The sequence below is a fragment of the Telmatherina bonti genome (assembly GCF_933228915.1).
Source record: "Telmatherina bonti genome assembly, chromosome: 9".
NCBI lineage: Eukaryota > Metazoa > Chordata > Actinopteri > Atheriniformes > Telmatherinidae > Telmatherina > Telmatherina bonti.
The window spans coordinates 23394170-23407371 of NC_136627.1; the positions used below are offsets into that span (position 1 = coordinate 23394170).

General features: G+C 34.6%; 1 protein-coding gene across 1 annotated transcript in view; it reads right to left on the minus strand.

The window, feature by feature from the left end:
- LOC306760164 (uncharacterized protein) overlaps positions 1-9853 on the minus strand; it is a gene marked incomplete at both ends in the record, with an annotated part of 29459 nt that extends 19606 nt beyond the window's left edge. The window contains 7 exons of the mRNA XM_079245956.1: positions 3198-3277; positions 5721-6324; positions 6497-6615; positions 7012-7180; positions 7454-7599; positions 7698-7867; positions 9849-9853. Of these exons, the coding sequence (XP_079102082.1) occupies positions 3198-3277; positions 5721-6324; positions 6497-6615; positions 7012-7180; positions 7454-7599; positions 7698-7867; positions 9849-9853 (1293 nt within the window). The remainder of the gene's footprint in view (positions 1-3197; positions 3278-5720; positions 6325-6496; positions 6616-7011; positions 7181-7453; positions 7600-7697; positions 7868-9848) is intronic.
- Positions 9854-13202: the final 3349 nt, after the last annotated feature.

Genomic DNA, 13202 nt, shown 5'->3' on the forward strand with positions numbered 1-13202 from the left:
GGTTCATATTACTTTGTCTACATGAAGTAAAATATTGTTACATTTGTGTTAAAAGTCTAATTTTATTTTATTTTACTTTTTTCTCTTTAAATATGTTGTTTTGTTGCTCATCTGGTCTAACACAGAAACCAAGATCTGTCTGTTGACAAATTACAGGCTATCTTAGCTAACAATAGAACTCAAAATCTGTATATAGATTTAAAAACAAAAATATCTGCATGTGTCTCTGTTACATGGATAAAACACAAACTAGAAAGTTATGTTGAGGTTAAAAACTGCGTCAAACAAATTCCACACTCCCTCTCTCCAAGGAAAACAGTGTAGGACAGCAGCAGCCGTGTCTATTGATTTCACAATTTCATCTCTTCAGGTGTCATATTCATCCATAGCAAATAAATATAGATTGATCCAATTTGGCTCAAGCTTTCAGACAAATTATTTAACTTGGTAAAAATTTACAACAGAAATACAACACCCTGTATATTAAAAACTAATCTAATGTCCATTGACTAGACATGTAAAAGCTTATTTCTTTAAATGCACATAGGTTGTCTGAAAATGTGTTAATCTATGGCTATGTTCTGTTTATCACACTGTGGTTATATTTGCAGGAAGCAGGGTAAACTCAACAGCAGTTGGCATTGCTGTGGGCTTTGGGATCTTGGCCATCCTCTTTACCATTGGTATTGTGCAATTCTGCTGCAAATACAAATGCAAAAAGTTGAAAAAGTGTTGCAAGAAAAAGGGTGAGTTGTCGATCCATAAATAAGAACATAAAAATTAATCCTAAACAAAAGTCTCTTCATGTTTTTTAATTTGATTTTGGTGCAAATTCTAAAAATAGATATCTCTGTACACAAGAAACAACCGGGAGCAACTACATGTTTACATGATAGACATAACATTTAGCACTCCAAATATACTTATTTTGTTTCCTTTTCTCTGTAGAGCCATCATTGAAAGACAAAGTCCTTACGTAAGTAGATTTATTTTCATTGGTCTTCCACAAGCAGTATTGCAAGTTTTAGTTCCTTCTTTAAATTTGCTGTGTGGTTTTTAATGTAACCTTGATTGTTTTACTTTGTCTTTCCAGCAAGGTTGGCTTGAAGAAGTCTTCTCCTCCCTTCTCCATCAGCAGCTCTGTGAAATGAAAATCTGGTGGCAGTTGATACTAGCAATTATCTAAATTGAAGGCACAGCCATCATCTATTGCTTCACGACACACAGTATAATAGTGTATTTATTCTGCTGCTGTATTTCATGTTAAAGTTCTAACTTAATATTATTCAGATTTTTTTTCTTAGGGTTTTGTGAGGTTGCCTTTTACTGTATGTTGCTGCTTAACATGTACCTTCCCCATAGCCAATCCTGTTAAGTCATATCTTTTAAACAAAGTGATTTTTTTTTTTTTTATTTAAACTGAAAACAATGCATCTAAATGCATAGATGGATGTTTGTCTTCTTGATGTAGCTTTATAAAGGTGAATAAATGTGTATTTATGTATTGATGTATTGGTTAAATGTCACTCTCAGTTTTGTTTTTTGTCATGAGAAACTCAGCATGCTGTGGCGTATCATGTGATATTAAGTTGAACAAAGGCGCGCGCTCTCCCACACACATAGAAAGCGAGAGAAGGAAGCAGATGAAATGCACTGCCGATGAGAACTTTTTGAGGTGAAAGCAGAATATGTTAGCCACATTAACCAGACAGATCATTTTTCTTGTAAGCTGCAGGTGACTTCTATCCAATGCACATATCCACTGTGTTTCTGATACTTTCTATGGTACGCTGAAGTTTGATGTCTCACTGTTTTACATTTTAATGAAACTTAATTATGTTAGCTTCATGAGGTAATTTCCATATCTGAGCCACCTGAAGTGGGGTGAATTAAGGTCTTCTCTTGTATCAAGTGGAAAACAAAAGTTACACCGTAGTAGTGGAACAGGGTTATTGCTCCCACATTCGTGCTTCTTCAGGGATGAAACCACATTTTAGTCAACTACCTGTGCTTGTACTGATTTGCACTGACACAATTATATAATGCAACTGTACAACAACTGGCCTTCACTGATAATTGGATAGGCAAGGATGGTAATCTTAAGATGAAGTCTGAAATAAGTCATGAAGCCATATGACATTTTATATAATTTACACTTCTCCTGAAACAATATGTAATATAGGTTTAGAAGCTGAAAAAAGTTTTGTCAGACACACAACTTAAAAAAATGTTTTGTCAGCTTTAGAGTAAATTCAACATACTGAAACTGAGGAGTAAAAGAAACTCCAGGCTGTCACGCACTTTCAGTTCAATGTTTATTCAGTGTTTATCCTGTTTTTAAGCAACTAAGAATGAAAGACTGCTGGCCAACCTACCCATGTAAATGCCATTGGACATCAATCTAATAGCCACCAGTGTGCTAATATGCAAATGTATTGAGGATTTGCCTTGAAAATAAATATATATATATATATATATATATATATATATATATATATATATATATATATATATATATATATATATATATATATATATATATATATATATATATATGTATATATATATATATATATATATATATATATATATATATATATGTATATATATATATATATATATATATATATATATATATATATATATATATATATATATATATATATATATATATATATATATATGGATGTATGTGTGTGTGTAGAAAGAAAGTAAAGAAAAATTGGAGTTTGTTTTTGGACAAAGAATCAAAATAAAACAAACAAAATATTCAAGTGCATGGGCATATAAGATAGTATTCTTGACAAGCTTAAGATTAATTTGTTATAATATGTGTAGTAAAACTCTGTTTTGTTGTCTCTTGGCACAGAGCCACACTGCACTAAACAATGTTTGGTTTCAAAATAATGGCCATAGTTTTTTAAAAAATTTATTTATATATGTTTTTATTTTTTACCATTAACAAACATTTAGATGAAATGGACATGAGAACATAGTCTTAAGAATAGTTGTCAGACACTGTATGAGAAAAATGTTCTGCCAGGAGGAGGGAGGAAAATTCCAAAACCAGGGCTGTTGGAAAACATATTTCCTGTGTGACAGTCCCATGAAGAAACAGGAAATTTCTCTGGGCTTCCAGATATGTACAGGCTTGAAAATATTCTGTTACACAGAAGTGAGAAAAAGTGGGTCCCTACCGTCCTTTGTGACCCCTCTTTTCTGTCTTTTGGTGAAGCTGATGGTTCTGGTTCTGCTAGAGATTTTCCCTTAGGAAATTCTGTTGCAAAAAGCATTTAGAAATGCAGGGGAAAAAGATGGATATGATGATGGATATGAAAAAGGAAATTACCTTTTCAAATATATGAAATTGAAAAGTTATTTGTAACCAAATGTATGAACTGTGGTATTTATTTTTTCTTTTAGAAACATAATTTGAAATATACTTTTACAAATCACAAAATGAATGAATTAATTGATTTTAAATAATAATATTTTAATTTAAAATTTTTAATTATAAAACACTTTGTAATTTAATTTCTTTTCAGATTAATTCATTTTAAATTTAAAATTTTATTTTGCAATCTGTATTTTTCTTTCAAACTTAATTATTCATTTTCAAAATGGTGGATTGCTATTTCAAAGACCTTCGTAGTCCTCCATACTGTTGTAGTGCAGTGTAGCTTTAAAAGGTGCGAGATGGTCTGATTAATTTGATGGCTATCAGGGAATACCAAAATCCCCCAAAACGGGTTCAATCTCAGTGTACATCTGACATTACTCATCTCAGTATAGTCTGAGCTCATTGTGTATGAGTAATGCTCATGCTGGGTGGAATTGCTCCACATCCTTTTGAGCTGTCTATATCATTGCCGAGCTTTATTATGACAGGATGACACATGTCCTAAAATTTATCCTATACATTTGGTGTGTCCTTTGGATGATGTGAAAAGACATCTTAAAAGCCTAAAACCTATTCAATGACACTCAAAATGTTGTATTTACGCACGCCATTGCCATGCTTTGCCATGTAACTGTGTTGAACAAAATACTTTGCCATTGTTTATGATTTAATCACTAAACTTTACATACATATATCACTATACTTTACATACTTTAAAGTTCAACATGTGTTTTCCCCTCAGCCTTTAGAATTAATCAAAAGTTATTTCTGTTGCCCTTTCCTTATATTTCACATGCTACTAGTCATCTGTTTTTTTTTTTTGTTTGTTTTTTTTGTTTGTTTTTTTTAAAAATATCATTATCGCTGTACCTGGTATCAGAATTCAACTCTGCTGATGTTATTTTCTTTCTTTGCTCTCACTGTGATGTGGGACTTTTTTAAACTAGGGGGAACTGTGACTAAGGATGTGTTTGCGTCTCATTTTAGAAGTTTCTAAACCACAGACCTAGTTCCTGCACTTAATTTGCATTTGGGGATCCCAAGTACAGCACTGGGTTGTATAGTGTTTCACTTGGTACCAGTTTGTTGTTTCATGATTTTCCATGGGTTTCCCTTTGTCATAGTTTCTTAAATCACTGAATTGTTTGTTTACTCATTGGTTCTTTTTCTCTGTATGTGTAACATATGGAATTTCACAGAAGAGTCCAAAAAAACCCAGCTTTAATTAGATACAGAGGGCAAAGTAGCAACTACAATAAGTAGACTTTTAGAAGCATCTAATAAATAGTCACAATAAGGAAACACAGACAGATTTTAGATGAGTGTAAGATATAAAGTTACTTAAGTTGAAGGAGTGGAAAAACATTAAAACAAACTTTGCTTTGCAACCATGTGAATGCTAAAAATGGTTTGTCATTATACATAGTTTTCTTTGTACTTAGTTTGCAATATTTGTGAAATGATGATATATTACATGAAAATACAATTAGCAATACAATTGCTAAATTACTGATAAAGAACCAGTCCATTGCGAGTAGTTATGTGAACACAGCTAAAAACCATAAAAGAATTCCTAAGCATGGGCAAATGACAAAAAACCCCATTGCTGGAGGAGGTGAAATCGTGAAATGTTCAACTGTCAGATCATCTTTTGTCTGTGCTCCCCACCCCAGTTTCATTTCCGGCATCTGCTTTTTACTCAGTTGTAAATATACCCCTGTGAGACGGATATGAATAGGCCAATCAACATATGTTTACTGACTTCAAACTCCCAAGGCGTCAGCAAACAGTTACCGTCCCAGCAGCTGCAGTTTAAGTTCTGTTTCCTTCTTGTGCTCATTAGTAGTCCATTATCATCTAACCTTCCTGTTTATTGTTAAGTTTATGCTCTTTTGCTTTAAATTTCACCAAACACCTCCTTCTCTTTTATGATTCAAGAGATGTGGCTCATAGGAGAGGTTGGATCAGCATAGTTTCTTTTTTAAGATAGTGCTAATAAATTCTATAATGTATCAGTCCGTTGCCAGCTCTATGTCACAGAGAGAGAGAGACACATTGTTCATATTAAAGTCCTGTCCATACGTAACTGTTGGCAGAGATGTCAGCAGAGGAAAAGCTTTACTTATTTGTAAAAATGTTGTGTCTATGTCACTTATCATGACAGTGTCCAAATGTGATTCACTAGGATAACCTGAAAATGTGAATGTGCTTTCACAAGAGTCCACCAAGTCAATTTTGCTGCCCTGCAGCTCATTTTCAATACAGACAGCTCTGTACTGTTTGGTAGCTTTGGTTCCGTGATGGCACCAACTGCACTGACCTGCTCCTGAGCAAATACATGTCCGCGGCCCAGCTCTGTATCCTGTCACCACTTCAGCCAAAATTGAGTTTGTAGGTATTTTTTTGAAGATGTCCTCATTTTCACAGACATGGATCTTCTGCTCTGCAGCCGGGCTTTGGCCGCGATAATTACTCCCAGTTACAGAGTCCAGTAATGGCACTCTATCTTTTCCATCCAGGCTCATGGAAGAAGACTCAAATTTACAGTTCATGCCCATCCCACTGTCTTCGCTTTTCTTAACTGCCTCCGATTCGGTCATCTCATCTTTCATGGGGTAATCTGTCTGACAGCTATTCGAATTCTCCAGTCCTCCCATGCTCCCACAACCGCTGTCCTCTTGTCTCATTGGAGGTCTACTTCCATTGGTTGTGCCTGAATTCAACTCCATGCTGACCCCGCTGTCCATGCTGGTCCTCCTGTCCTCCTCCTCTTTGTCTTCTGTTACAGTAAGATGGGTAACAGGGACTTTGACACAGTTTTTTGCCTCTACTCCATTGCTGTATAGAAACCATCCTTTGTCTGTAACCACCTCCACATTTCCTGACGTTACAGAAAGTGGAAGCCAGCCACTTGCAGTAGATTTCTAAAGTGGGACATAAAAAGGGAACTGTTAGTCATGACCCATAAGCTATCTCTGCAAGGATATTGTTAAGAATGTGACATATTCAACATTTTCCTTTTTGTTTATAAATGTGATTTTTTTTTTTTTTTTACATTTTGTTTAAAAAACTTATTTTATGAATTTTTGCTAGTACCAGTGATGAAGGGGTTTTCACTGAAGGTCTCAGATAACACAAGATGATGCCCGCTATAATAGCAACTACTGCTAGGGCGCCCAGAAAAGACAGAGATGATGCGGCAATTATGAACCATTCTGAAAAAAAAGACATAAATACATTTAATAGCTGACAGACAGTTCAAACACCACAGAGAGGAGTTTGCATCACGCTGATAAACCTTGTCTCTTATATAATTGCTGTGAAATATAGGGGTGGGACCATAGAAACACTGCCTTGCTACAATCTGAATAACTCCTGCAGAATCCCAGTAATCAGCTACTGGTCATTGACCAGTGACTCTATATTCAAAGATGAATTCTCAAATCTCAATCCAAAATCAAACCATAAAGGCAAAATAAGTAGAAAACAAGCAAAAGTTATTTGTTATCATTTTTTGGGTTTGTGTGTTTGGTTTAATATAATAAATGCAACTTTTTGGTTCTGTCAAGCATTTGAAGCAGTGATGTCCTTGTCCAGACAGTTGTTTTTACCTTGTTCTGGCAGGTGCAGACACTGTTGCTCTGACACGGTGCTGGTGGACAGAGCTCCATTGCCTTCTACCTTGATGCTGACACAATAATTCCTGCCCCAGTGGAGAGCAGTAAATTTCTTTGTTCTCTGATCCTCCTCCACCTCCACTTTCAGGTAAGCCGTGGTTGTCTGAAAAGTAAAATAAGTGATCAATAATGACTGTAGTTATTGTCAATATGTATATATACACACACACACACACACACACACACATATATATATATATATATATATATATATATATATATATATATATATATATATATATATATATATATATATATATATATATATATATATATATATATATATATATATATATATAATTTAAAAAGACCCACAATCAAATAAGGTAGACTGAGTACCAGTGTTCTGCACTCAAGCATTATCTTACATATCTACCTTATTCTCTTTTCCTATTTCCTCCAAGTAGATGGTGTATGTCACTCCATATGGAAAGAGTTTTTTCAGAATGGGTTTTTCATGAACAAAAACTGTAAGGGTGCTGGAAGTCGCCCACAAAGTGAAGGATGGAGGTAGTAATTCACCTATGAACAGATAAAGGTGCAAAAATAATCTTATTATCATCCCTATTACCTGGACAAAACATGTTATTGGCTGAAAGGCTGAAAAACCAAAGGCTTACTGTCATTTGGGAGAAATTTCTTGGATGCCCACGTGGACCTATCATCTCCTACGACCAGCTGAACTCTGACCTTGTAACCAATACGGTAGTCGTGTATCAGATTACTAAGGTGACAGTAATTCTTTATGATTTTTGTGCAGTGGCTGACATTAGTCCATTCACCAGTGTACCTAAAGACAGAAAACTTACTCGTCATAAAAAGGAAGAAGTGTAATCACTGGATAACACAAAATTAGCTAAATTCTTGCTAAATATAAATATGTATCACAACACTAAAACAGATCATTTCAACTTATCAAAATGAGCTGAATTCTTGTTAAATATTAATATTACAATAGTAAAACTGGTCATTTCAACTTATCAAAATGAGCTGAATTCTTGTTAAATGTAAATATTACAATACTAAAACTGGTCATTTTAACTTGTCAAAATTAGCTGCACAAAAAGAAAAGCAATTTCATGCAGGTCAGAGATGATCAAAATCATAGCAATGCGAACAAAGGTGAAGCAGAAGAAAGCTGATTGAACAGGACACTGCTGTTGAACCATTATGCATATATTAGGAAGTCAAACGTACTCTGCCATTTGCACATTGTAGAAGAAATTTGAAGGAGCATCTGTCAGTGGTTTCCAAAGTGCAATTACCTCCCCGTCTGAAATATTCACTTCCAGTTTGTCAGGCGGAGGAACAATCTTTCCTATTACCAAGAAAAAGAGAATTTATTCATCAACTGTCAGAAAATGATAACAATTGCTTATCATTTAAAACACTGTTTACTTTGAAACAATGAGACAGGAAACATTTATGCAAGTTTAATATAAAATTATTTAAGAAATAGCTGCTAATCATGATGGTTAAAAGGTTATTTTTAGATTTCTTTGCAAGATTGTGGTTGCATATAGAAAAAGGAAGTTTAGCTGACGGAAAAAAGCACGGTCATGTAAATCATTTATGGGATATCCAGTCACACTGGCAACATGGGATTTTTGGGAAAGAAGGAAGAGTGAATACCCACTTTCAAGTGTGAGATAAGTTTACCAGAGTGAACCTCTAACATGGAAATAAAGTTATCAAAATGAAAAGAAGTTAAAGTAAAAAGAAGAGAAATAAATTTGTATCAGATTGTTTCCAAAGTTTACATATAATCACATTCTGGATTATTTCACAATGAAAAAGCACTCATTTTACTACAAAACCAAATTAAAACAAACACATTAACCAATCAGACTTAAGATACTGTGAAATGAAATTTAAGAATTACCTGAAACATTATTGATGTGGAGAATGAAGAGGAGAAGAATTAGCGTTTTGCTTTTCATATCCTTTTTGAGCGGTTTAAAAGATGCCATCTTTCAGTCCAAACCCATTCAGCAGCCACCACAAAAGTTTCATTCCAAGCTTTAACGTAGAAAAATTATCACTGTACTAAAATCAAAGTGTCACAACCAACAGAGAGCATGTGTGCGATTAGAGAGGATGCAGCTGTTCTCTGGTTGTCAGTGTGATGTGTGGTTGTCAGAGGAAGAAATACAACTCATCTCTAATTTTCCTCAACATATACTTTCCCCTCCCATTCAGATGATGAGTTTCCTGTTGTGACAGTATCAGTGACGTTGTGGCTAGTTTCACATCACTCCCTTTTCTTTGAAAAAAACCCTATTCCTGTTTTTGTGTGTGTGTTTTAGCCTTTCCATGTAGAAAGTCCTAGAAATAAAACTTCTGACAAGATGTGCCAGTGTTTTAGTTTTTGCTTAAAGATATGGTGCTAGAAAGATCATATCAATACTACTTTTTGTAAATGTACACATTTGTGCTCTGTAGAATTTAGAGTTTCTTGTCTCTGTCATTAAAAATCTCCAATTTGAATAAACAAACATGCTTTAGTCTTTGGTTGCCTTTTTTTACAGATTTCTCCTTCAACCGCCTTTTTTGACCAAAGAAGCATATCGACTTTTTCCTGTGACAGCGTGTGTCTGTAAAACCTCAGTTGTGGTTGGCTGCACTTCAGCTGCTTTTTGCAGTGTTGCATTGAAAGACAAAAGTAAAGATATATGCGGCTATAATGTTCACAACAGTTCTGGCAAAATCATATAGTTAATTTCATATTACAATGTCTGTCTAACTCTTCTCTCCTAATACAGCTGATTTACCGCATCATTGCCTCTAAAACCTTCATATATGACTAAGGATGTGATGACTTTCCCCAAAAGCACCCAGCTTCTTATCTACACAACAGTGACTGATAAATTTTATCTACATACCTCATCTTAACACACAAATCCACCAATACAACGTTTTGTGTTTTATTGCTTTCCTCGACATGAAAAAATGTTTTCTGATAAATATAAGCGGTTGACTCACCATTTAACTAATGATTCTCAGTTGTGCTGTTGCATACTATACTACACAATCAGGGTTCTGTAGTGAGGCCTGAAATTGTAGTAGAGAATATAACCACAAACTGTCTGGTGGATACTGTACCTACATTCTACATTATGTTACATTCTCCTTTTCTCAAGTTTCTCATTACCTTGTCTACTAAATAAATGCATTGAATTAAATCAATAGTCAAAGGCTAAAACACTGAAGAGAAGTTCATTCTGAGGTTTAATTCACTCCATTTAAGGAGGAAGCCGCATTATTTTAGTGTTTCAAAGAATGCTAGTGTGTTTTCTGTAATGATAATTAAAAAAAAACAATTCTAAGAAACTTCATTGCAGTTCAACATAGCACTTCAGTTTATCGCCTCCTCTTCACATGTGTGTTTTTTTTTGTTTAGTTCCTGGTAGAAGAAACAGTCCCTCTGCAATGTAAACACTTCAGTCTTTTCCCAGTCCCACTTTTTGGTCTCTGTCTTGCATGTGGTGAGAGAATGACAGAGTAAATTTGAGCCGTGGGAGGTCTCCATTACTGTCAGAGATCATTGTTCCGTGTGCAGAAGAGGAACTTTTATTGGCCTTTTTTTTTATGCGATTGCTGAATGCATAAAGAAAAAATGTCACCCTCTGGTGGTGTTTCAAGGTACTTAAAAAAAAGTGAATATTTTGGTAAAGCTCCGAAGCACCAGCTCACTTTACAATCCAGTCTCTCAGGGATGTTTGACCTTTGATATTAAAACAAAGATCTTCATTTTCCCCCATTTAATCATGTTTAATTATTGAGAGAAAAAAATGGCATCGTGATGAAAGGGAGAGCATAAAAATGTGTCATGAGACAGGTTCAAATCTCAAATGTTGGTGTTACAGTATGTGCTGTGTGTCTTGGACCACAAGTAACCCCACTGACACACATTCATGACTGTATATACACAAGAGCATTATATTGAAAGTGAAAAGTGAAAGACACAGAAATATAATCTGAGGTAAACTACTCATGAACAAGATGATTGTGGAAATTCCTGACCAAATTTAGATCGTCCTGATCTTGTACCGTGAGTAGTGTCAGAGGTTACAGATGCAACATCTTCTGATATCTGTGGGGGGGGGATAAGAGGAAAATCATAAAATGCTTTTATAAGGAACCGCTGAACATGCAGAAAATACACACAAAAACAAAAAACAAGGAAAGTAGCTAAAAAGGTTTCAGAGGTTACAGAAGTGAATAAAATGTTGTCATGTATAACTGAGCAAAAACAAATTCTATGAATTGATCAGGATGCAATTTTATTTCAACGAATTTGTTCACCAGCTTTTAACCTCCTGACTCTTCCTGTTATTATGAAGGGAAATTTATCCACATGTTACCTACAGTGTCTTGAGCTATGTGTCCTGACATCTGGCACAAGAGTAACATGGGCGTTTTTTATTTTTAGAGAATTTATATGAAAAATACTTAATAGGTAAGCGCTGCAATGTGAGACAACTTGGGATAATTTTCTATTTCACATTGTTGTCTTTATACAGAGAAACTTTTATCTTCTCAAATTGTCAGTGGAGATAAAGCTCACCAAATGCAGACACTTTTCAGTCCAGGTTAAAAACATTTCTTTTCTACATGATATCTGCACACTAACTTTTAACTGATCTAGCTTTTAATTACATAAATATAATGTACAATTTTATTGTGATTTTTGCTATTTGTTGTTGTCTTTTATGCTTCTTTACACCATCTGTAATGCTCTTAAAGTCTCGTGCAAAGCACTGTGAATAGTCTTGCAAATGAAAGGTGCTGTACAAATAAACTTGCCTTGACTTGTGTTTTAACTTTTAATAGCCCTTGGTTAGAGTTCAGTGACTTTGTAAAGCCAATGTCAATACCAAGGAATGGTACCTTTGCAAAAATCTACTAAACATAAACACAAAAACACATTGTATAGTAGTGTGTATTTCAAGCTAAGGAAATCAGGAATGGAAGAGAAAAGGGAAGTTTACTTGTTAAAATAATGTTTAATTTTTTTCACACAACAAAACTCCTTTTATTCAAGGGATTTTTTTTTATTCAATTTTCTTTCACTTAGTGCCTCAGTCAAACAGGGAGAACCTGCAGTGCAAAACAATAGGTGATAATCTACAGTATAGGAGGGTTGAAGTGATTTGTTTGTTGATGAGGGTAAAGTTTAAACTAAAGTAAAAGCAGTTGAAAAATTACATTAAACTAGCCTCATGTATTTGAACATCTTATTCACCAAACCTTAACGCAGGGGTGACAGTTTTCGATGTCTCGTTGTTCCAACACACCAGATTCAGATGAATTGATCACTATTACTTACTTCTTAAGTAAGAGGGAAATATGCGAATAATAACTGGTAGAAATAAACTATTAGCAAATCTCAGAATTATTTCAAAGATAGAATTTTGCAAATGAAATAAAGCAAAATAATTGTTTTGTGCTTTATGGGTGTGTAAGTGATGTATATGAACACATGCGTTTATACTTTTAGATCTGTGAATATTTTAGTGTAAATTTTTCAAGTTTAGGAATTGGCTAGTTTGGTTGGCCCACGCCGTTGCTTTTTACTTTTAACTTAGTCTGAGAGCACATTTATGGCACACAAACATGTTCCATCAGTGTTTCTGTTCTAAATGCTTCAAGCCTCTTAGACTATCGTAATTTTGTCGCTAAATCTCACCTAAACATAAAGTTACATTTTAGATTTTGTCATTTCTTGGAAGACAGTTTTATTGCATCGTGGTTGATTTTTCACTAAAACATGTAATAGCAATTTTATGCCCCACTGATTCAAATCTTTAGCCTTTCCCCCATTACCTTAAATGTAAACAAAAGAGTACATTGAATCACCATCAAATCAAAGAATGGGAGAAAGAGGAAATTTTGCTATGAGCGAAAGGCTCTGACAGGATAGCTGGTGTCATGTGAGCCATCATGGAGGTTTATACTATCAAGCCAGCCTTGATAGTGCATGACGGACACAAAACTGGTCTGGCAGGTTTGAAATTGGTGCACACCCATCTCTGTTAGACAGAAAGAAGAACAATTGAGAGCTGTGGGGTCTGGAGGTAGGAGGTTTTAGGGAGGGATTGGAAAGCTTGACCCAGCAGTTATTG